Source organism: Colias philodice, chromosome 31 (genome assembly GCF_061535455.1).
Source record: "Colias philodice isolate Cphi_HAF_F1 chromosome 31, ilColPhil1 Martin Lab GWU primary, whole genome shotgun sequence".
NCBI lineage: Eukaryota > Metazoa > Arthropoda > Insecta > Lepidoptera > Pieridae > Colias > Colias philodice.
In genome coordinates, this window is record NC_143116.1 from 2,138,415 (window position 1) to 2,164,220 (window position 25,806).

At 34.9% G+C, this 25,806-nt stretch overlaps 2 protein-coding genes across 10 annotated transcripts in view; one reads left to right on the forward strand and one right to left on the reverse strand.

Annotated features, from left to right (window-relative positions):
- LOC149475094 (uncharacterized) overlaps positions 1 to 25,806 on the forward strand; it is a 131,085-nt gene that overhangs the window by 27,006 nt on the left and 78,273 nt on the right. The gene's annotated exons all lie outside the window — the stretch shown is intronic.
- The window catches only part of LOC149475095 (la-related protein 1-like), a 106,989-nt gene continuing 84,100 nt past the window's right edge, over positions 2,918 to 25,806 (reverse strand). For all 9 annotated transcript variants that reach the window (XM_089713814.1, XM_089713812.1, XM_089713815.1 and 6 more), the window contains 20 exons: positions 24,901 to 25,167; positions 23,937 to 24,172; positions 23,441 to 23,548; positions 22,953 to 23,050; positions 22,036 to 22,127; positions 21,497 to 21,639; positions 19,132 to 19,285; positions 18,347 to 18,403; positions 17,409 to 17,537; positions 16,630 to 16,727; positions 16,408 to 16,515; positions 15,536 to 15,687; positions 14,843 to 14,951; positions 14,273 to 14,418; positions 13,627 to 13,760; positions 12,379 to 12,503; positions 11,351 to 11,433; positions 7,201 to 7,604; positions 6,395 to 6,830; positions 2,918 to 6,156 (listed from right to left, as the gene is read on the reverse strand). In XM_089713814.1, the coding sequence (XP_089569940.1) occupies positions 7,540 to 7,604; positions 11,351 to 11,433; positions 12,379 to 12,503; positions 13,627 to 13,760; positions 14,273 to 14,418; positions 14,843 to 14,951; positions 15,536 to 15,687; positions 16,408 to 16,515; positions 16,630 to 16,727; positions 17,409 to 17,537; positions 18,347 to 18,403; positions 19,132 to 19,285; positions 21,497 to 21,639; positions 22,036 to 22,127; positions 22,953 to 23,050; positions 23,441 to 23,548; positions 23,937 to 24,172; positions 24,901 to 25,167 (2,304 nt within the window). In that variant the 3' untranslated portion in view covers positions 2,918 to 6,156; positions 6,395 to 6,830; positions 7,201 to 7,539. The remainder of the gene's footprint in view (positions 6,157 to 6,394; positions 6,831 to 7,200; positions 7,605 to 11,350; positions 11,434 to 12,378; positions 12,504 to 13,626; positions 13,761 to 14,272; positions 14,419 to 14,842; positions 14,952 to 15,535; positions 15,688 to 16,407; positions 16,516 to 16,629; positions 16,728 to 17,408; positions 17,538 to 18,346; positions 18,404 to 19,131; positions 19,286 to 21,496; positions 21,640 to 22,035; positions 22,128 to 22,952; positions 23,051 to 23,440; positions 23,549 to 23,936; positions 24,173 to 24,900; positions 25,168 to 25,806) is intronic.

The window sequence follows — 25,806 nt, forward strand, 5'->3', positions numbered from 1 at the left end:
AGCGATTTTTCTATATCGTTATTAGAAGTTTTTATTTCCGTAGTTTGTTTTTTTATTTCTTGCAGACTATTTTCGACGCTCTGAAGTCTTGAGCTTATAGGTTTAATCATGACTGTAATTTTTTCAATAATTTCGCCTTTTAATTGTTCGAATTTATCAGATTCAGCGTGGTCTTCGAGGCGCAGTCTTTTAGTATTAACCCTTTTCGAGACATTTATGTTTGGGTCGGAAGCCGACAATGTCTTCGGAGACGGCTTATTACTCATATTTTGCGCCGTTTTTGTAAGAAAAAAATGCAAGGGGAAGATGAAACCGTTAACAGCGTACACGTAGTCGATCCGTCAGCGTAGTAAATAATTTAACACGAATACTTGCGTCTGTTGTTAATTGCGTAGCAGCTTCGTAGCGGGTATCACCGTAGCGTACTAAACAAATCTGCGTGCGGCTACGTTCTAGCGAAGCACAAGCGGGATAGCAATTATGGCATCCGTTTCACTTTCCGCGGCACGCGTGGGGCAGAGACGAGCAAGCACGTCGACAACAGCCCGGTCTCAAGCGCAGCGCAATTGCACGGTTCAACTCGTTCACATAAAAACCACTTTCGCTTAACTGACAAAAATATACCGCGGAACAAAACGACAACACGTCTAACCTCGATGCAAGCTCGGACGAAAGAGGTATGGCATGGCGATTTTCGTAAATGGCTGCACGACGATGGTTACCTGTGCAAAAGTTAGCCTGGTACAAATGGTTGAATTGTTTTTTTTAAATCAACACATTCGCGTCGGTATGGCGGGCTGTAAGTCGCACCGGAAAAGTATGGCATGACACTACCGCCTACTTCTTTTTTATGGGCTATCGGTAAATTCTAAAATTTTTGTGTTACAAATTGTTTGACTTCGCTATTTTTCCGACGAGTTCGACTAACGCCCACGCGACTAAGCCGCCGGTACCAGCGTTCACACCATCGTTTTTCTTTTTGTCATTGCGTACTAAGACCCCTGTAGAACCGCCATCCTGTTACAAATGACTCGAAATTTTGTGTCAATATCTCCCGGTCTAGTAGTTTAATTGTTAAATTTTGTATTTGTTGTTTGTTGTTATTATTTGTATTGTTATAATATTTGTTGAAGTGTTTAATTTGTGTGTAAGTGTTGTAACTTTATATTGTTAATTCAAAATGGCTCCAGTGTGCAGTGTTAAAACATGGTCGAGGCAAGCCTTTGACTTCTCAAACTAAAGAATGCCCACGCGACTAAGCCGCCGGTACCAGCGTTCACACCATCGTTTTTCTTTTTGTCATTGCGTACTAAGACCCCTGTAGAACCGCCATCCTGTTACAAATGACTCGAAATTTTGTGTCAATATCTCCCGGTCTAGTAGTTTAATTGTTAAATTTTGTATTTGTTGATTGTTGTTATTATTTGTATTGTTATAATATTTGTTGAAGTGTTTAATTTGTGTGTAAGTGTTGTAACTTTATATTGTTAATTCAAAATGGCTCCAGTGCGCAGTGTTAAAACATGGTCGAGGCAAGCCTTTGACTTCTCAAACTAAAGAATTAAACTTTAAATGTCGTTTCTTTTTCAGGTTAGTAAATTTTTCATTTTAGTAACATTGTTAATGTAAAAGTTATACGTATGTTAAATGTGCAAATATTAAAATAAAGTCTCATCTTTTTCAGAGGAGAAATATAGTTTAATTTAAAATCCCTTATATATATAAAATAAAAACTAAAAATAAAATGTTGTTTTATTTTATTTGCTGACCATACACTACTACAAACGCAAAAATTTCTCCAAGCTAATTTACCTGTATATACTTAGTCGTATTTTTTATTATATTTCAACGCAAGCAAATTCAACGATTGACTAACAAAATCTTGATATTGTTTTTGTGGATTGAATGAGTGGAGAGTGTGAGTGTGGATGGCGATTTGCATAGAATTTCATTCTTTCAATCATGTTATTTTTATATTTGGAGATATGTTAGGAGACACAGAGGAAGTAATATTGTTAGGAGGCTAACATAAGCTAGTTTTTAGCGCTGTAGGCCTGTAGACATATGTACATTCTTACGGGAATATTTGAATCAGAAAATTTATAAATTCCGATAGATAGATAGTGCTATATTGAAAATGTGACTGCAAATAAGGATATAACTGAGTGCCAAGTTAAGTAGTCTACAATGGGAATTGAACCCATGACTTCGGCTTAGTTTTAATGTCAATAATTTTACCTACTTGTGTTTTTATATAAATACTCAAAAGCGTTTCTTAATTAATTTTAGTTGCGAGTAAGAAATGTTTCAGTTTTGTATGTACTTGGCCCATTATGGCAATGCATTTCAGATGTTTTACTGATTGATTTCAGGAATTAATTTTACTAGGTACTGTATAAACTATGTACAAGGTTTTTAGTGCCTGACTAAGTAGTCTGTACCGGGAATCGAACCCATCATCAATTTCAATAATTTTTTTTTTTCATAATTAAAATTGTTTACTTGTGTTTTTAAATATGTACACAAAAGCTTCTTATTAAGTCACAGAATAATAACTAGTAGCTAGTTAAGTGTAGTTGCGAGTGAAAAATTTCAGTTTTGTATGTTCTTGAATCTTGGCCAATTTTGGCAATGCATTTCAGATGTATTACTGATTGATTTCTTAGTATTCATGTTACTACTGTATAAACTATAAGGATATAGTTTTTAATGCCTGGCTAGTCTTTATCGGGAATCGAACCCATGACTGGCCTATTGTTATACTTTAACCAACTGTAACTATAATGTAGTGTAACTTTAAAGGTATTTATATCAGTGAATTAATATTTTAAAACTTTGACTCCATCATATCATGTTAATCAGTTCTTTACCACACATATTATCGAGGAAAGGATAGGATAAAAATAAAAGCCACACATTTTATTATTAATTTATTTATCAATATAATAATATGTATATTATGTATAACTTACAGCCTTCTACTACGCCAGCCTCGGCTTATTTCAGACAAAGAGGAACAAATATTTCGGAAAAATACACCTCATATTATTATTTAGACAGGATGATCGGAACACAAAACCTCGACTGACGAATCAAGCACGCTTATTTTAAAAATTCTTAATTTAACTCCAAAGAATACACCTAAATTACTGACTATCTCACCTACCATCAGTATTTTACAAACAACCTGTTAGAAAAAAATTAAAATCCAAAAAAGGTCAAATCAACGAAAGAAAACATCTGACACTGGAAAGATACGTCGCGTTCCTAAAACATTTATTTTACACCACTTAATTGATAACAGCAACATTTTTTTTTGTATTTTCATTTATACAATAATCCTAAAAAATTTAAGTTTTTTTTAAATGTTTGTTTAATCATCGTCTCCTTTGGCGTTACTTTCGAAGAAAATTGCAACAAATTACATACTGACTAACTTAAAAAACTTAACAAATCATCATAAAAAAAAATTCGTCATGATGGAGTTTTTAATATTTAATTTTAGATGTCATCTCTATAGTTAATCATTACGGCAAGTTCATGACATAAAATTTCATAGTTTAAATAAATTAAGGAGAACAGAAAGCATGCAATATTCACTACCAATACAATTCTCCTTACATTAAATCACGTACACATTAATTTATGATTTCGTCTGAAAACTAAATATTTATCAGTGTCAAAAATAGTTATTCAAAATGTCTAAACGCTGCTTTTGAAGCTGGTCCAGACACTTGGATACATTAAAAACTACATCATGACGGTCACTTGATCGCTTCCCATCCACCTATCCATTACGCTAAAAAGGGGACGGTACGAATAAATGGTTAAAAATTTTTCGCGCCACAGAAATCGAAACCAACCACAGACAATAAAAAAGACTGTTCGCTTTTTAATTTCCCTAACAGCCTATAAAATTTCGTTGTTAGTGTATTATTCTAAAACATTTTTTTTTAATTTCACTAGAATTTCACCTATTTTGGCGCGAAACGGTTAATTTTCGAACGCGATTTCTGCGGCGTATTGGAATAATAAAAAAAAATGCTAACGGCTTTAAAAATATATTAGGAACTATGTTATACATGATATAGAAGCGACCAAAGCGTTTTAACCTAAAAAAAATCAGGTGCGTGAGTTGTAGTATATGGTAACAGAGGGAATTAATTAGGTTATGTATGTATATGTCAAAATTTCATCGTCTTGCAACCACGCACCGAATACAATTATTTTTAAAAAAGCATCCTTACACACTAGAAAAGAAAAAAAAAAGAATCATCGACACACCCTTATTATTTTTTTTTATATTAGTGCAATATACATAAGATTGCTTACACATTACATCGTTAAATTGTAATTACGCAATGAATCGATCAAAATGAAAGACGATTTGATTTTATTGTTACAATTTATATTATTATTTATGAAAATACAAATCGCTTTGGATAGAAACTTAGTCCGTTTTCATAAGAAATATCTTCCATATAAACTTTAAGAATTTGAAAAATTTAATCTTTTTCAATTTTATGACGTCATAATTTATTATCTGTAGACGAAAGAATCATGTCAGTTAATTTTTACTCTATCGTCTTTCAATTTAAACAATCCAAATGCAGTCAAATAACACATATGAATAAAAAAAACATATTGAGCAAGTTAGTGCTGTTGTTCGAGTGACACATCTATAAATTGCCGAGTCTTCGCTCATTGCCATAATCGAGAAAAAAAATAAAAAAATCAAAATGTCACTTGCTTTGGCGGGAAAGTAATTTTGTTGTTTGAAAATTTATGATTTGTGAACCTATTCTTTATTATTCCCAATTTCATTACGATTTCATAGAATGATCTGGACGTTGATTTGCAAAATTAACGTTAATTTTACAATCAAATTTTATACAGAAGCATGATCGAAAGTCGAATTTTCATCAAAAATTGTTTCGCAATTCTAGACGTGTCACAAAAACCTCAAAACGTGATCAATACATATCTATACTTAAACTATGTGAACCACGATGAATATTATACAATAATAAAAAATTGAAATGTCCGTCCGTCACGGAAACATCGCCGTGTTTAATTTCATTTATGGACAGTAATTTCTGTTTTAATTTCCTTTTTAATTTGAGAAACATAATGTTAATTTTAAAGTTAAATGACAAAAGGCAGTTTTTATCAATATGTCTTAATCTATGGTCACTTGCCGTTGCCTAGCAACGTCGTTGTTAATCAAATCCTTAATATTTCAACCATAAACTTTTTTTTTAATTTTAAAGCATTTTAATGCTATGAAACTAGAAATCAAATTATGCATTGCTTTTCAAAGAAATCTAAGCTAGATCGAATATATTATACTTCAATAACATCTGCTCTTTAGGCCTTTCCACACATGCTAGGTTCGTAGCACCAAAATCAACGAAATACATCTATCTCTTTCCAACTCGCATGTAATCATCATGCCATCTCGCTCGCACACCCCTTCGTATATTTTGACAATTTTTTAACCGGCTTTATTTCCGTGACGTACACATTTCAAACATACACGCATATAATATCTAAATACGATAGTCCGTGTGCTTTACGTGTGGCAGTATTGCGTTGCGGCCGCTGCGCGAGTTTCATCATATACGATTTAGGAATTTACTACTATATAATAATAATTATGAAAATTGATGTAGTACATTTGATAAGAAATAATTTTTTGTGCCGCTTTCCCCAAACCTGTATACGTAAACCGCGCGCGACCGCGAATTTATACCGAAAAGAACATATAAGCACTACCGAGAAAGAATCGTTTCAACTTTTTACAAATTTCGTCTATATAATATTAATATTATGTATTAGCATACAGCCAGTCTTTCCGACACGCGACCGAAAGAGCTTCCGACGAAGACGCCAAAACACCGCTATTACTCACAAATATTATGTATTACGTTTTTTTTTCGCTATCAGAAGAAGTTAACACTGTACATATTTAGTTGGAAACCGAGATCTAGCGCTGCCTACGCGAACGACATTTTACGCATCACATTATTATAGTATGAATAAATCATCGTAAACAAGACAAAAAAAAACAACAATTTACAACGACCAAATTGACAAGTCCCATATCCCGCCAAAATTTCGAATCTGTCGTCATCGAATCTGACACCCGATTTCAGCCTAAAACAAGAAGCTTATATCTAATACACTGGAGATTTCAGTATGAACATTAACTTGTAACAAGAAAATATAACGTTGAATGACGCCTGTATGTTTTTTTATCCCTTTCACACCTAACTTGGCAAGTTTGTGTGAAAGGGATAAAAAAACATACAGGCGTCATTCAACGTCATATTTTCTTGTTACAAGTTAATGGTCATACTGAAATCTCCAGTGTATTAGATATAAACTTCTTGGCCTAAAATCGAGTTTGACAGCTGACGTAATAGAATTTGACAGCTGACGTCATCACGCCACAGACTGCGATACACCAGTGCTGCCACATAAAACAATCGTGTGACGTCATTACCCCGCGTTGATTACATCTAGATTGCATAATAAAACACCGTAATTACTTTAGCTGAAATACGATTGATATTTTCTAAACATTTGCGAGACCACAGATTGTGCAATTGTATTTATAATCTGTATTCTCACAAATATTTACCGATAATTATATACTTAAGTTAAAACGCAGGAGCGGTAGTACGTTTAAAATGCTAGGATTATTATATCGAATTTTAATGTATATTACAATGTCAAAAATATATATAAATATATAGTTTGTCGTAAATAGGTTACTATAGCTACAGAATGCGTGCAACGCGTAGCCTTATTGTCGATGCGTTTACAAGCTGCGGACAAAGAGAAAAACAAATATTAAAAACAAACAATTATTAATATAAAAAAAAAAGATTTTTCTTTAGTGTAAAATTTTAAATTTTGACTTTCCAAATCCAAAATAGGCTTCTACCAATATGTGTAACTTAATATTACAAAGATAAATTGAATTTGAATTTGATACAAAATATCAGTTATTTATACAGAATACAGATATACAAATTTCTAATTCCAATTTCAATTAAAAATTTAATTATTAAAAAAACAATTCTTCTTTACATTAGTTTTGAACCTGTTATTGTACATAACTACATACAATCAAACATAAAAAAATCATTTGGCAAAACAAAGATTTTCTTATTATTATTTAAAAAAAAACCTCACCTATGCTTCGTCCACACACAGCCTGCAATCCCAGAAAACCGCAACCACGCCGCATCGTATCGTAAAGAACCGGTATCTCGCATCGGTATTACCGATACGAAACCGGTATTAAACCGCACTATTATAGACACGATAGAGAATAAAATAAAGAAAACCACTTAACACTTTAGTGTTCAACACTTATCACTAATAGTCTGATTATTTATGTATTTATTTATTTTTTTTGTAATTTTTCAAAATTTCGCGGGTATTTATAAAAATGCAATGTCCTATATATTATAATGTAAACGGTTCAGTCTGTGCACGCGTGTGTTTGTGTGTATGTGCGCGCGTATCTCGTCACTGCGTTCGCGCGGCGACCGCCTGTTTGGATTCACCGCTGTGCTCGCCTTTCGATTTTTGCGCTGTAAAGTAGGAAAATAATTATTTCTTTATAAGTGGTAGTAATGCTGATCATTATCTTAAGGCTGCAGTCTAGCAAAATTGCGTTTTCAACAAGTTATTTGACAATTTTTTCCCGGCTAATGAAATGATAAACTGAATTTTTTTTTCTTGTTTATCAATTAGTGTTATATACGCAATGCGCGTGAATTTTTTCACATTTATAAAGTTACTTTATGTTACCTTAATCAGGCCTTCAAGATAAGTCTCTTTCCCCCAAAGACATTTCGAGCTAAGTTTGTGCACTCACTACGTTGCAACCGATTACAATTTACAAAATCTGTTCAGCACATTATTATCCTTATATAGTCGTTATTAAAAACTGCTGAATACAATTGCCGAAAAACTTATGATTTTCTTAATTAGAACGTTATAAATTCATTAAATTTCCCATTTTTTGCCTTATAAAATCTATTGATAAATACTGCTAAAAGTTATTTTTTCCATTAATTTATTCGAGTTGGTTGAAGACCAATGAGTATTAAATATTAATCCTTTAAAAAATTTTTTTTTGAATTTTGATAATTCTTTAAATATTAAAAAAATATTTAAAATAATTAGGAAAAATCCTAGCGAATTTCTTTAGTCGCGCTCCTTGGGCCGGAGCGTTCTGACGTGTGCTCTACGCTCGATTTTCCTTCATACTGAAGTGAAAGTTGCTCTACTTCATTAAATTTAATATTTTTGTTAATTGATTATTTTTATCTTAGTTTTGTGCAAATATTCGTATTTTTAAACATTTGATTTCGATATGGAAAATAAACGAAAAAAATACGCGTGTAACTACTAGAAAAAAAATTATCTTCGAACATAAAGTTAATGAAACCAAATAGATTGCAAAGGTGATTGGCAACAATTTCTTTATTTTACGGGGTGTCAGTAAAGGGATGTATATTTCTTTAAAACTAAAGTAAGCTCATAAATTTTCTTATAATATAATTTTTTTGAAGTTCCAAAAATGTTTATTTTTCGTTTGAGGAATACGAAATATAATATAAACTTGTATTGAGAACTTGAACTTCCCAAGTTCATCCGGGGAAATCCCCATACGGGGAAAATGATTTGTTTACTCCAAAATTGATCCGAGGTGTTTTAATTTTTTCTTCTAGTCATTTTCAACGTAGCGGCATTTTGTTTGATTATTAATTTTGTAACTTAAATACAGGATGTTGGTTTTTAACCGACTTCAAAAAAAGGAGGAGGTTATCAATTCGGCCGGTATGTTTTTTTTTGTTTTTTTTTTTTATGTATGTACACCGATTACTCCGTGGTTTCTGAACCGATTTACGTGATTCTTTTTTTGTTCGACGCGGGATGGTGTCGAATTGGTCCCATAAAAATTTTATTCGGATAGGCCCAGTAGTTTTTATTTTATGAGCATTTTTGTCTGTATTTGTAAATGTTGCAAGTGCAAGTTTGAAGTCGGTTGTTTTTAACGCAGTTATTGACTTGTATATTCTGATCTTACAGACGCGCTGACAAATTTAGTCCGCCATTTCTAGTTTAGTCTACCAACTCTAAGTACCAATATTAAAACGAATGGATTATCATCACATCATCAAAACTCAGATGTAATGGAAGATCACAATAACATAGAAAATTCAGTGGGTGTTGAGAACTAAACAAACAGAAGTAACAGAGTCGCGAAGAATAAAAAAAGAGGAAGAAAACGATAATTCGTTGATGCTTTCCCTTTTCGACGTATTGTTAGGGTACATCACCAATCTGCAAAAAACAAAACTGATGATTCCCAATTGCTGATTAAAAATGAAAAACAAATAATCGACAACAGTGGTGAAAATTTGCTGATCACAATGAAACATCCTTCAGTGGTAGCAGATTTACTCATTTAAAATGTATCGGTGAACAGCGTAAAGGAGAGGAGGACAGGAAAACATTATGAATGTGGATGGTGGATTGTATACAGGGTGTAATCGATAAGTATGTGCAGGCGATTATGACGTTATTATTGCAGGTATCAAAAAACTTAAAACTGATATCGAAATTACTTTACCTAATGAGCAAAATGACAATAATAACTTTTTAAAAGTATAACGAGAAATATCTAAAAAAATTACTTTATACACTCCCATATCAAAAAGGGAAAATGGGACTAGTAGAAGTTAAATGTCTAATTCCGGCAAAAGACATGAATGCGGAAGATGCGGTTAAAAAAAATTTAATATTTGAAATACAATGCAAAAAATAACACTTTTGTCATAGATAAGAATCATGACTATTTTTTCCAAATTCAGGGACAACTAAACGTTGCAGAAGCAGAAGTCTGCTTATTTGCTGTTTGGACTGGAGTGAATCATTCGTTAAAAATAGAATATATAAAAAAATATGTAACGTTTAGGCAAAATAAAATGATGGACCATTATCAAGATTTTACATAAATTGCCTACTGTCAGAATTGATTGATTCGAGACTTCAGCATTCGATGTCCATCAAGGACCCATCCTATATCATTCAAGCGATTGAAAAAAAAGAGATAAATCCAGTGCAACCGATAAAGCATCAGAATGCTAGCAAAAGATTTATTAGGTTTATCAATATAAATCTAAGTATATATTATACATAATATAATAAATCTGTAGAAGACGCGAAGACTGAAATCCGCGCGGACGGAGTCGCGGGCGGAAGCTAGTCAGAAATAAATATCTTTTGTTTTCATTTGCGTATTTTTCTATTTAACAATTTTTTAACACAAACATTACATTTTTTTATTATATACAAAATTTGTTTATCCGTTTTATTAGTTAAACTGAACAACTTTCACTAAGAAACTTAGGTCGAAAAAAATGTATAGAGTTATGCATTTTGTATGGAAAGCTTATTTTTTTTTATATTTCGTTCAAAATTTCTTTGTAAAAGTTGATCAGTTATATAAACATGAACTTGAAGATATCAATAGAAAGTATTCGCAAATTTTGTGTACTGATAAAAAAAAAATCACCCGGTGTAATTTTCACGAAAATTGTTTCAAATTGTCATTTTTGGTACTTATTACGAATATTAAATTATGCATACGAATGATTAAATTTTTAAAAATTAAGTGGAGCATCTTTCCCTTAGTACATTTGTATTATTTACATATAGGATGACAGGATGCATTTGTTTGCACTACTAGACCAAGCCCTTAAGACTATTATAAAGGCGAAAGTTTGTATGGATGTATGGATGTTTGTTACTCTTTCACGTAAAAACTACTGAACCGATTACAATGAAAGCACACATATAGAGGGTAACTTGGATTAACACATAGGATAGGTTTTATCCCGAAAATCCCACGGGAACGGGAACTATGAGGGTTTCCTTTGAAAACGCGGGCGAAGCCGCGGGCGGAAATCTAGTGATCAATAGTTTTAAATAGATAATGATGACACAGCGGTCCAGGAAATAAAATTATGATAATAATGATGTTGAGAATGGTGATGATGATGGTAATTTTTTTTTTTTGGTCCGCTAACTGGACGTTCCAACATTAAGAAATAGTGAAAATACAATCATAATCTTTGTGACTTTTAGTTGGACGGCCTTCTAAGAGCGAACACGACATGCAACAATTATATAAATCTACACTTATAATAATAATTAAAAATAACAATTAAAACATAATACTAGTTACATATTTGTTAGAGAAAATAAAAAATTTAATAATATAATATAATTATATAAGTAGTAATAATATAATAGTTATACTAACGGCGATTACGCGTAATAGCGACAACGCTCTGAGCACCGCACGAGCCGGCGCGACCCCGCTCGTTGCCGCCAGACACCGGCGCTCTGTACACACATACATACAAATTATAATTATAAATATTAGAGGAAAATCATATGGAACAGTCTTTTTAAGCTATTGCATAACTTCTATCGCGGCCTTGAGCGCGGTAACCGAAATTCCGTAACGAAAAAACCTCACGCTCCCCACGGGGACGGGCGCGGAGGTGTGGCTTGAAGGCATAGCATGCAATAGCTTTACCGCGGCAGTCCCCGAGTGACACACGTCTTTTTTTAATTTTGTTGGCAATCGGCGGTATATTGTTTTGTACAGTCCGATTACAAACATACTTAAAATTCACTATGAACAATAAAAAAAAAATGAGTGCTTGTATTAGTGTACACACGTAAGAAGTGAAACTTCTTTATGACCTTATTTTTCAAAAAATAATTTACTATATGCAACTTTACAAAAATACGTCGAATCACGCGTGGTAGGGATAAGAAAAAGATGGCGCGTGGCGGAAAAATGTCACGTGTAACGAAAATATGTTACACTACATTTTTTTCCAACCCCGATAAAGAAGTTTCACTTCAATAAAAAGAAACACAACCATACAGATTATTATAGGAACATTATATTGTACACAGTGGGATTTTAGTTTTGGAGATGGTTCAAGAAAGTAAAATGCATAAAGTGAAGTCCCATGTCCCCAAGTGGGGTAAGGGGCAGATGCATTATACATCTGTTTCACTGATCGATTTTCTTTAGGGACAAGTAGATCAGCCTTCTGTGTCCTGCCAGACCGAGACATTTTTTTCTTCGTTTCCACCGGGAATCGAACCCAGCACCCCTCGGTGCTAAATGCATAAGAATACGTATAATTTTAGAGCAATGGAAATAATTACGATCTGGTTAGACATATTTATGAGTGTATATTCTTTTTTTTTTCTTTCTGACTCGGTCGCACAGTTCCCGCTATACACACGCACAGACACACAAACACTCACTTGAAGCTGTACGGGCGCTGCGCGTGCGCACGGTCGCTCTCCGACACGGAGCGGTGCCGGTCGTACGGTCGTGCGTGAGGTCCGCGGCCGACCGCGTTCGGTGCGAGCAGTTCGTTTAATTGCGGCTGTTAAACATACATACAAATTATATATTATAATACATATACAGCCAATAGAACTCAGGAATCACGCATGTATCCAAGGTGAAAGAATTTTTCAAATCGGTCCAATAGTTTCGGTGTATTATGCAAAAACACACAATCAAATATTAACAATCTATACTAATATTATAAAGCTGAAGAGTTTGTTTGTTTGTTTGAACGCGCTAATCTCGGGAACTATTGGTCCGATTTGAAAAATTATTTCGGTGTTATCGGCCCATTATCAAGGAAGGCTGTAGACTATACATCATCACGCTAAGACCAACAGGAGCGGAGCACTGCGGGTAAAACTGCGGAGCACAGCTAGTAGCCTATAAATTATAATACTCATGGATCAAGTAGGTATCCAACAGTGAAAGAATTTTTCAAATTGATCCAATAGTTTAAAAGCTAATTGATTTTATATAAACACACATATTTTATAACACAAGCATAGACTAGCGAATCAGCGAACAAGGTTGTATACATGTAAAAGTACGAAGTCATTAACATAAATCAAAAGCTGTGTAGGTCCTAGGACACTACCCTGCGGCACCCCGTACGGACATTGATACTTAAAACTCATATTTTATAATCTGAATTGTTAACATATTATCTATTTATTGCGTTTTATTACTAACTTAAGTTACAATCTCTGACAATAATCCTAAAGCCCGCACGTCATGATACTTTGCATAATAATATCTATAGTAACAGTATCAAAGGCTTTCTTTAAATCATGAGACTATTGAAAAATCAAGACATGATATGAAAAGTTTTTCTTTAGGGTCGTGTTCCATCGTTACAATATTGTATTCACTGAAAAGTGCTTCGTATTGGTTGAGATGGTTGTTAATCATCTCAATAGATGGCGCGCAGTGTGTCCCTTAGGCACATAAAATTGAAGGAATAGAATAAATTCGATTGCTCTGGCGGGTCACGAGTGGCCGAGTTGGTCAGGCATCCGCCCCGGAATGGCGCGAAAGGATGCGGGTTCGAGTCCCGCTGAGTGATCGAATTTTTTCTATTCTTTTATTTTATGTAAATAATATGTAAGTTTTTCTTCGTCGATATTTTAACTTTTCCTACTTCTTTCTTTCACCCTTACCTCAAGCACCCTAAAATCTTCGATAGTGTTGAAGTTAGCGAGGTATCCCTTCAGTTTGGGCTCCACTTGAAGCGCGGCCGCGTGCTTGTAGTACTTGAGGAACGCCCAGAACTTCTCCAGGCCATATAGTTGACCTAAAGGTAAAATTAATATTATGAAAGGTGATGTTACTAATGTTTTAGTATAGAATAAAAAACATTGACGTGACAACGTCTCATAATTCGATAGAGCCGGCTGCACGCACGAAAAAACATGACTCATGCGGCGTTACATCGCTCTGAGGCGTTCCAAGTTAAGGCTTGAAGTGCAAGCGAGAGCGCGGAACGCGGAGTTTTTTATTTTAATAGCAACATGAAAGTTAGCAACTAAATATCTTTAGGTCAATGATTTATTTTTGCCATCGGATACACTTTATACTTATTGAACTACTTTATTGAACTTTTTTTAAAGAATATCTCGATGAAACGACAGTATAGTGTGTTTTTTTTTAATGATTATTTACACTAAATCCACAACTTCCAAAACTTATTTTTAGTCTATAAACACAAATACATTAAAATATAATTCATACCATCGTCATGTGTATGTCTTGTCGTAACGAAGCATTGGGTAAACACATTTCCATAGATTTTTTTATCAAACTCACCCTTCTCATAGTCAGCCATGGTCTCATGCTGGAAGTCCTGGTAGAGTTCCGGGCGGAATTTCCTCTCCAATCCGTAAGAGTAGAAGCGGAACAGACACTCGAGCCCGTAGCGGAAACCGGCCGCGGCGTCCTCGTTCGCTAGTGTCCTGCGGAAATTTGCGGAAATTTTGTAGGAAATAGGAGAAAAATGTGCTAAGGAAATATGTCAACCTAGGGAAAAAATACCATACGAAGCTTTCTGGTAATCATTTGGAAAGTGATTTTTTAATTTTATTATTTTTTCGGAGCGTATTTTGTACTGGTAAGCAATTAAAATACAATAGATGTCCGCCCGCGACTTCGTCCGCTTTGTCTAAAACCTAATAAATTATATACTAAAACCTTCCTCTTTAATCACACTATCTATCTATTTAAAAAAACGGCATCAAAATCCGTTGCGTAGTTTGAAAGATTTAAGCATACATAGGGACATAGGGACAGAGGAAGCGACTTTGTTTACTATGTAGTGATTTAAAATTGTAGAATCATTAAAGATTTGAGTTTAAGTTTGAGTTTGAGTTGGACACTCACCTAAATTCGTTATACATGGTCCTGTTGAAGTGGTCCCTCAGGAAGAACGACCAGAATCTGAACAGCGTGTTCATCTCTTGCGACTGTCCGATGCCGAGCTTTTTGCGTTCTGCGAATCATAAAAAAAAATTATAAATTAACAAATTATATGGTTTTAAAACGCTTTTAATAGCTATAATTTTATGTTTGTGCTTATTTGACGACGCCGACGGTCCCGGGTTCGATCCCCGGTCAGGGCAAATATTTGTGTGATGAACTCAATTATTTGTTCTTGGGTCTGGGTGTTATATATATGTATTTATTAAATATTATATTTATCGTCGCCTAGTACCCACAACACAAGCCTTAATTGAGATTACTGTGGGACTAGGTCGATTTGTGTAATAATGTCCTATAATATTTATATTTATTTAATTCAATGTTTTAGATTAGATTTTGTTGTTGTGTTACGTTGTTAGTTATTGTGCCATTTTGTTAATGGTTGTTACGTTGTTAGTTGTTGTATCAACAACGTTGTTGTTAGTTGATACGTCATTTTGTTAATTGTTCCGTTATTTCGTAATTGTCGTGTCATTTTACTATTTTTTGTGTCACTTCGTTAGTTTTTGAGTCACTTTGTTCGTTCTAGTGTTATCTATGTTACTTTTCGTGTATTTCCCTGTCATTTTCGTCACGTGTGTCACGTGTACACACCTTTCAAGCACCTCGAGTGGTACTTGTGGTAGGCCTGCTGCGTGAAGTGGTTCTCGCGGAGCAGGCCGTGCGACGGGTGGTGGAACGCGGGCAGCGACTGCGGAGCGGAGCCGCACGACGAGCCGAGCGTCGGGGACGTGCCGAGCGACGAGCTGTACACGGACAGACATACGTATTCATTCGTAGGGGAACATGAAAATAATCACTTTTAACATTATTTCGCACGTTCACACTCACTCACTCACAATGTACACACATTTCTTTTTCACTCACTCACTCACAATGTACACACATTTCGCACTATTTCACCTGCTCACTCACTCACTCACAATGTAGACACATTTATCCCCTCTAACTCACACTCTCCCCACTCACACTTTACCGACTCACACTTTATCCACTCACTCACTCTTTCCACCAAATCACACTCTCCCCACTAACTCACACTCCCCACCAACTCACACTATTCCCACCAACTCATACTTCCCACCAACTCACACTCCCCACCAACTCACACTTCCCACAAACTCAAACTCTCCCCACTAACTCACACTTCCCACTCACTCACACTTCCCACTAACTCACACTTCCCACTCACTCACTTTTCCCACTCACTCACACTCTCCCCACTAACTCACACTTCCCACTCACTCACATTTGATCCACACTCCCCCACTATCTCACAATTTTCCCACTCACACTTCCCACTCCCCACCAACTCACACTTCCCACCCACTCACACGTCCCACTATCTCACACTTCCCACCAACTCACACTTTCCACTCACTCACACTTCCCACTCACTCACACTTCCCACCAACTCACACTTCCCACTTCCCACTCACTCACACTTCCCACTCACTCCCACTCACCCGCTGTCCCGATGGTGCCTGCGGTGCTCGCGCACGTCCATTATCCAACCGATGTGGTGCTCAACCGGCGGGTTGAGGCTGTGCCGCGTCTTGTGCTTGCGGCTGCTTCTGCCAATATATACAAGTGTTTTAATTGTTTTATGTATTTTATTTTATTTAGTAAAATTTTAATTTACTACTATAATTACTCCCCCCCTCCCCCCACTTCCCGCAATTACTCACATAACATCAGTGGCGTGTGGATCTTTGCTCGCCGCGTAGAAACGCGCCGTACGTCGCGGCCGCTTCACTTTACCACCCGCGTCTTGGGTTGCGTCCATCTATATTTTAATTAATATTTATTTATTTGTTACACTTTGTACAAACATGAATTCAAATACAAAAGATATACTATGATACTAGATTGGCATGCTCATATTATGAATAATATGCATACTCGGATTGGCTTTATCACTGTGCAGTGATCTCTGCCGGGAATTTATTTGAGTATGAGTATGGTATGAGTATGAGCATGAGCATGAGTAAGAGTATGAGTATGAGCGTGAGCATGAGTTAGATCTAGAGCTGAGTCTAGAGTTAGAGTTTGAGTTAAAGTACGAGTACGAATATGAGTATGAGTTAGAGTGTGAGAATGAGTATCAGTATGAGTATGAGCATGAGCTAGTGCTAGAGTGTGAGTATGAGTTTGAGTATGACTATGGGTATGAGTGTGAGTATAAATAGGAGTACGAGTGTGAGTGTGAGAATGAGCATAAACAAGAGCTAGAGCTAGAGTACGAGTATGAGTGTGAGTATAAGGAAGAGTATGAGTTTGAGTAGGAGTATGAGCTAGAGCTAGAGCTGAGGCTGGAGTTAGAGTGTGAGTATCAATATCAGTATGAGTATGAGTTAGAGTATGAGTATCAATATCAGTGTGAGTATGAGTGAGTTAGTTTGAGTGTGAGTTTAATTTTTGAGTGTGAGTGAGTATGAGTATGAGTTTGAGTTTGTGTGTAACCCACCTGGTGTGCGGTGGGCGGCGGCGGCGGCGGCTCGCACGGGTTGCGGTGCCGCTCGCTCGGCACGCGGCCCTCGAACTGCTCGCGCGAGATCAGCGACACCGTGCGGTACTCCCTGCCCGCGCTGCCGCACTGCACACGCACATACAGACATACATGTTAACACAAAATAATACCAAATATATACATATAAAGTAGTCCTGCCAAATTTTCTTTTTTAAGCTATTGCATAGCTTCTATCGCGGGCCTTAAGCGCGGGGACCGAATCCAGAAATTCCGTAACGAAAAACCTCACGCTCCCCACTCCGACGGGCGCGGAGGTGTGGCTTGAAGGCATAGCATGCAATAGCTTTACCGCGGCAGTCCCCGAGTGCCACACGTCTTTTTTATTTTCTCTCATTTATATATGTCGGAGAATTTAAATAACTCTCCATAATTAATTATAATTAGGTAGGTATGTGAAATAATATTAAATAATGACTCAGTGCATGGTAGTACCGAGACTATATTATCATCGAGCTACTGACTCAAGGAATATACCATAGCATGACCCGTAAGCCCATGCATTCCATATCAATTCAATATCGACATTATGTTGTACATCATAGAGTATATTCTAATAGGAAGGTATAGCCACATAACAACTACTCTGTTGTAATACTCTCACATATAATATAAATAATTAATAATTGGGTCTTACTTCAAGATTATTTTATTTGCTGACGATAATATATTCATAATTTTGACAAATGACATGATTGATGATTTACAAATGACATTGAAGTACATATTAAGTACACAAAATGTCCAAGCAGCGTCTTCACATCATTAAAATATTGATTACGCCTTATTTTGTAAATTGCTTTAATGCATCGTTTGATTCACAATTTAAATAATTTTAGATAGTGAATATAAACAATAAAAACCTCACAAAAACTTACCGACGAATATTCATTCCACAAGTCCTCTTCATAGCGTCTGAGTCCATCTGTGATAACCTGAAAATGTATTTTCAAATGTAAATAATATTTCCTTATATGAAACAAATCTAATAAGGGAAAGATAGTCGTAGCCAATGTGTTCAACATGAACATGTCCGACGTTGTCAAGAAAAACTAAATTTTACCTACTAAAAACATACATTATAATCGTATCACCCCTTTTTTTTATTTGTATGATGAACATAGATGTTTTCTCTGTGTCTGGGTGTTAATTATCTATATAAGTACTAGAGGTCCGCCCCGGCTTCGCCCGTGGTACATATTTCGCAATAAAAGGTAGCCTATGTCCTTTCTCGGGTATCAAAATATCTCCATACCAAATTTCATGCAAATTGGTTCAGTAGTTTAGGCGTGATTGAGTAACAGACAGACAGACAGAGTTACTTTCGCATTTATAATATCTATATAAGTATTTATTTAAAATTATATATGTATGTTTATCTGCCATCTGGTTTCCATAACACAAGCGAAAGCTTAGTATGGGATCAGATCGTGCCGTGTGTGAAAATTGTCCAGAAATATTTATTTATTTATTATTTATGATTTAGATTTCTAACAATAACCACCTCCCACTTTCTCCATTTACTATTTATTTAGATACCTACCTAGCTATTAAAGCGTTTTGACAGCCTTATGGCCCTATTCAACCCATTTTATCAATTTTTCTACATATTCCTACCATTTTTTACTACTTTGAACTTTATCTTCACTATTTATCTACAAACCTGTTCCAAATCCTGCGTAATCTTGGTACGAGTGGCCCAATCGCCCTGACGGTCGTGTCCGTCATGTTTCGGCGCGCGCGCAGTCGTTTGTGTCACTATGAGCAGACGTCCGATATCGCCGTCCGTGAACTCGACGTCCGATTCTTCGTCGGACCTGAGTAAAAGATACGATTGATATTTTATATAATTGAAATTAAGCTATAGACCTTCAACTTTAACCACATTTTCAGACTATATCACATAATAAAATCAAAACAATATATTTGAAATAATAATGTTTTATGAATTACATTTAAAATCCAACAACAAGAATATCGATGTAATTTTAATTTTAAGATTTAACAAAAGCAAAATTCCACATATTATATTGCCAAGTCTTATTTAGGGCGGCTTGCGCATCGTCGTTAAATACAGTTTAAGAGCGACGTAAACGCATTTAGTCTGCTAATTATAATTAGCGTCTTGCACAACAAAAATTTAGGCACTAATCACGTTTAACGAACTGTCAAAGTTAAATACCCAAAGATGGCTATTTAGCGTCGCTAAATACGTTTAGTAGTCAATCGCGCGTCATCATTTTGAGGTTATAGAAGTTTACTATTATTTCATAAAAGATTTAAGAGTTCGGTAGGAATTTTGTAAGATAGATTTGTGGGAATTGTATAATGACGACGATGAGGAGATTATAGAATATATCAACAGACCGAGGGAATTGTTTGAGAGAGCAGACTTATTTGGAATGTATTCGGACGACAAATTCTTCAGAAGGTTTCGTCTAACGAAAGAAACCACTACAATTTTGTTACAGCAAATAGCCCCACATTTAAAAACCAGCAACAAGTAAGGAAATGTACTTATTATTAATGAAAGCTCGTCGGTCCATTTCACGAGTTTTTTTTTAAGAAATGCAACCATTTTGCTCTAAGTCAAGTGTACAACATGTGTATAACGCACAAAAACGTAAAAAGGAACGCAAGAAACTGCTTTACCGACTCCCTAACTACGATTAGTTAAATTACTATCCAAACGGACATGGGCAAGACCTTTTTAATTGTATTTAGGCTAAACATATTTAGCAAGATAAACACATTTAACTAAATTCTATTTAGACCAAATGTTGCGCAAGCCGCCCTTAATCTCTATAATAAGTAAAATCATTTAAACAATACAAATGGATTATTTTATGCATTTGTCGTCTTATCATTGCACCCATGTACACTATATTAAGTGCACCTGGAACGCCTTGACAATTCATTTATTTTAGCACCTCATTCGCAGTAACTCTAAACGACATGGTCATCGCTTATAGTGGACATTTGGTGCACATTTTAAATGTGTTTATTTATTTTTCTCGTTAATCAATGCTTTATAGTCAATATACAACTCTGTTAATAAATAAAATTCGAAACTTGAACATAGTATTTTTATACATCAACAACATAATATAATATACAATTTTCATATATTTTTAAGGGTGTTAAGTACATATAAAACACATTAATTATTAGAAAAAGCATAATGCCACCCAGTGACCAGTGAGGGCTATGCCCAGTCAATTTAATTACCGTTTAAGCGTGTGTTGGTGTCATTATTTGTAGTGTTCGTATGTGTTTACATGTAAGTGTATGTGTCAGTGCATGCTAGTGTGTGTGGCATTACAATCTAGTGCGTGCTGGTGTGTATTTATCAAAACGGTGTAGTGTGTATGTCTAAGTGTTTGTGTATATTCATTAATCATGTATTTGTCTATCTGTATAAAGTATATGTGAACATTCACTATGGCACTATAATCTAGTGCACAATATTTTTATCACTACGTGTTTAAATGTGAGTGTTGAAGACTTAGCACGCACGAACGTGTACATCTCGAACGTTTGACATACAATTGTTATATTACTACTGACTTATTAGTGTATATTTATTTTGTTAATGTATTTGACTAAAATTTAAAATAATTTTGGACTTTTAGGATAAAATTTATTGTTTAGCTGTAGTAGTAATATGTATTTGTAATTTCATATGCCTGACAGGCAGGCCGCAGGATATGGCGGGACTTATGTTTGTCTAAGATCTGAATTGTACTCATGTTCATGAATAAAAAAAATGTGTGCGTGTACTAGTGTACACACGTAAGAAGTGAAACTTTTTTTATTTTTCAAAAAATAATTTACTATATGCAACTTGACAGAAATACGTCGAATCACGCGTGGTAGGGATAAGAACAAGATGACGCGTAACGGAAAAATGTCACGCGTAATGAAAAAATTTTACATTAAATTTTTTTCCAACCCCGATAAAGAAGTTTCACTTCAAATATTTGTATTTGAACGTGTATCTTTTTGTCTGTCAGTCTGTACACACTCACCACGCGTCCGTGAACGTGTTGTGTCTCGGCGGCGGCAAGTCCAACTCCTCGTCTAGCTGAAAGTGCAATTCCTCCCTTGCTTCTTCCGGTTCCGAACGTGTAACTCCGCGTTCACGAGAACCGGCTTTGGGACGGCGTTTCACCTGAAAAACAAGCCTCAATTCAAAACAGATCTTTATTACAAGAACATAATATGGTCCTTCGAGCCGGATAAGTTGTAGTGAATAAATTTAAGATTGCAATATGTACAGTAAATAAATATGTGAATGTGAAAACAACAAGTCATTGCGCGACTGATTCATACATTTGTTGTTATAACTTATAATTTCTAACAAGTGGTTAAATAATAAATATCATATAATGTCAACATGGGGGCAAATTATGGATAATGTAAACTACTGAATATAAAATGTGTCAGAAATATAATTTTAGCGCCTTCTAGAGATAGAAGTTTATCGATTTGTTGCAATAACGGGTGTATTAAATAGATAAATAAAGAAATCAAATAAATTATTTTATACTAATTCATAAGTAGGTACCTCTGTCCACACGTCTGGATCGCTTCTCTCAGAAGCGGGACTGTTGGCTATTTGTCCGACTGTTGGTCCCGATTTTTCAGCGTTTGGGTCCTCTGTAATAATAAAATTAATAAGTTTTATTTATCATTTATTGTGCAAAACTATAGACGGTTATTTAAAAAAAAAACTAAAATGCATACAAATTGTCAGAACTGTACAAAAATTTTACAACCGACCGTAAGGCACTATCTTTTAAATAAAAAGAGGAATTATCAAAATCGGTGCACCAAGTTTTGAGGTAATAAACACATAACTAAAAACATAATACATAATTTGATTAACATTATATTATAATGTATGTTGTGTTAATGACTTCTAAGTTCTAACATATCTACTTGTCTTTCGAAATAAGAAATTATGCAGTTTTTAATCAATTTCTTTTATTATGTATTTATAACAATGTATATCATTATTGTCGAAAATCCACCATCGAGACAGACGTTCTCGCAACAAAGATACATTTTACTGTACCCGTAATGCGTAACCCAAAAAATCTATGATTAGATACTTCAAGCCTAAATTACGGGAAATATTTTGTTTAATATAAATATACATTCAACCATTTCATGAAATGAGCAATTCTACGATATGGCCACGGCATTCATACTATTGCTTTTATATTTTGTTGTATCACTACATAGTAAAAAACAAAGTCGCTTTCTATGTCCCTATGTATGCTTAAATCTTTAAAACTACGCAACGGATTTTGATGCGTTTTTTTTTTAATAGAACGAGTGATTCAAGAGGAAGGTTTTAGTATATAATTTATTAGGTTTTAGACAAAGCGGGCGAAGCCGTGGGCGGTAAGCTAGTTAATGATAATATGTTGATTAAAAATGGAAATATACTAAATATAATGATGTTAATAAAAAACTCACGCTGTCTAACAGCCTGCGGCACGAATTCCGGCACGTCCGGGTTAAGATTATCCCGGGGCGGAGAATTTGCGCCCGAGCCGCGACCGCTTCGGAACATTCTGTGGACGAACATGAAAAACTTTAGTTTTATAACAGAAAATGCAATATATTTATGTTCGAAAAGATAAAAGAACATAAAAAATATCGATCTCACGTCATGGATGTTCTTTTTTTGCGATCGATTTGGATCTATAACCGTTACAATGTTTAAAATTAATGTTTAAAGTTAATAACTTAATGTTGCTAAAATAATTACAGACTAAAAAGAGCGTGTGTGCCGGGCACACGTGTCAGAAGTGAAACCTTTTTGGCAAGATTCAATGACATCAAAATCTTCGCCTTACTCCGTGACGTGACGGTATTACCATGACGCGATTTTAAAATTTTACTCTCAGCGCGCCTTAAGAAGTTCCACTTCAATAAACATACAACCTAATAAATATAATTACCTCGGCAAAGGCGGTGGTGGAACACATCTCAACAAGCTCGAAACAGGCGCTACTAACGGCCCGCCCATAGTCGCTAGCGGGAATATGCCGACCATTTGCTTTTTGCGACTGGAAAAACATAATAATAAATGATTTTAGTTACATTTACGGCGGTATTGTTAAAGTGTCCGTTCAAATGACTAATGAAGTATGGAAAATTGCACGCCATTTAAAATGGCAGTATATACGAGAAAAAATATTGTGTAACACCCTTAATGACCATATACGAGCAAATAAATATATTTGAATTTGAATATTTTACAAGTGTCATTCATTCATACTATATTATAGATACCAAATAGATAAGATTTTCTATACTGTTGACAATAATTGTGTTGACAGTAAATATTTCGTCATATCACACTTCGTTCACCGCTCCGTCCTAAAATTAGTTATCCAACTCACTCGCTCACTACCTAACTCACTCACTCACTCACTCACTGACCAACTAACTCACCGTTTTTCACCCGGTTTATCCGACCCATCAGACTGCAGCGGCGGGTCATCATTAGACTCTACCGACTTGTCATCTTTCAATTCACCCTTTTGTTCACCAGTTTCACTCTTCTGTTCATTATGTTCATTATGTTCATCGGTGTTCACGCGTGTGACGTCACTCGTTGTTCGGCTCGCTTGTTCCGGGTTCGATTTTGTTGCTTCCTCGTATGTAGGCGGCGGTGCGGTTTTCTCTTCCTGCAATCAAATGTAATGTTTAATTGTTTGTATATGGTAATTTAAGTTGTTATATACAATATTTTTATCACATATACTGGCGTTGTAAATGGTGTGCAAAATATTTTTACAAATTAATTTTATAGGTACAACTATTTTACAAGTTTAAAACTGTTATTTTGAAACATTGATACGATCTAGGTATATTTGCTACTAAATTGTACTATATTTATTTATTTATTACATAGGATAGCCAACAATTGTTAACACTAATTATAAACATGCAAAGATAAAACAATTTAACATATAAAGTGCAACAATTAATTGTAGGTTATGAACATTAAAAAATAACACATTGCTAATGTTTGACAAGTTTCAAGTAAATATCTATTTATAAACAATGTACGTATTTGGTATATTAGTACATATAACTAATGAGCATCTCTGTAGAAAATACTTTCAGAACCCGTGGTTAACATAAAATTATGTATTTTGACGATTGAATAGCGCTTCCAAAGGAAGTATATTATGTGAATGAATATATTTTTGAGTATGAGTTGACGATAAATAAACATTGCTATTAAAATCATTCAATTTAGAATTTAAATTAAATTTTTTATTAATTGTAATAGTTAAATGGATGAATGAAAATTCTTTATTGCTTTAATTTAAACAAAAAAAACTTTAAATTATACAGTAAAAGGCGGCTTCATCGATAGAAACTATTTACAATATTCCATTCTACCAACCTCTTCTTTCTCTATCCTCTTTTCCTCCTCAGTTTGCGTCACAACTTTCCCATCTCCTTCTTGCACTACATCCCCACTTGTTTCCCCTCCTGTCTCCTGCACTATTTCTCTCTTCTCTCCCTGATGTACAATTTCTCTTTTTTCTCCCTCCTGTACTATTTCTCTTTTCTCTACATCGTGCACGTGTCTTTCTGAACGTTCGTCGTCAGCACTGCTTGGTGTTATGTCGAGTATCGGCCATTTTGTCGGCTCGAACGCTGTTCGCACCTGTTATACATTGATAAGTTAAAATTAAATATGTAGACGTTGTAATTTTCAAATAGGTTTTTAAATATTATATATATTTGGTGCTCTATCTCATTATTCTTACTACTAGTTTATGTTCTATACTACAAAATTTGATAAATATTGATTTGGCACTATTTTCTTATTAGATGTTGGTGCATAAAGACACCTATAACTAGGAACTTTCATTCCAAATTCAATTTCTGACTGTCGACTGACGATTATTTACTGAGTACCAATAATTATATGAACATAATATTATTAAAGTGAAACCTCTTTAGGCGCGTTGAGAATAAAATTTCAAGGTCGTATCATGGAGTAAGGCGACGATTTTAGTATCAAAGAAGTTTTCACTGTGCCTTTTTCCTACCAATTTTTATCAACCTGCAGCTTGTCCGAGTCTACTCGACTGGCTGGTAAGGCCCCGATGGATGTCGGAAAGTTGTATACAGGGTGTAATCGTTAAAGCAAATATTTGCTTTGAGCACAAAATGTATGGAAAATTCAATGTATGGGAGTGTTTAATGTGACTTTTTTGGATATTTCCCGTTTTATTTTTTAAAAGTTATTATTATCATTCTACTCATTAGGTAAAGGGATTTCGATATCAGCATAAAGTTT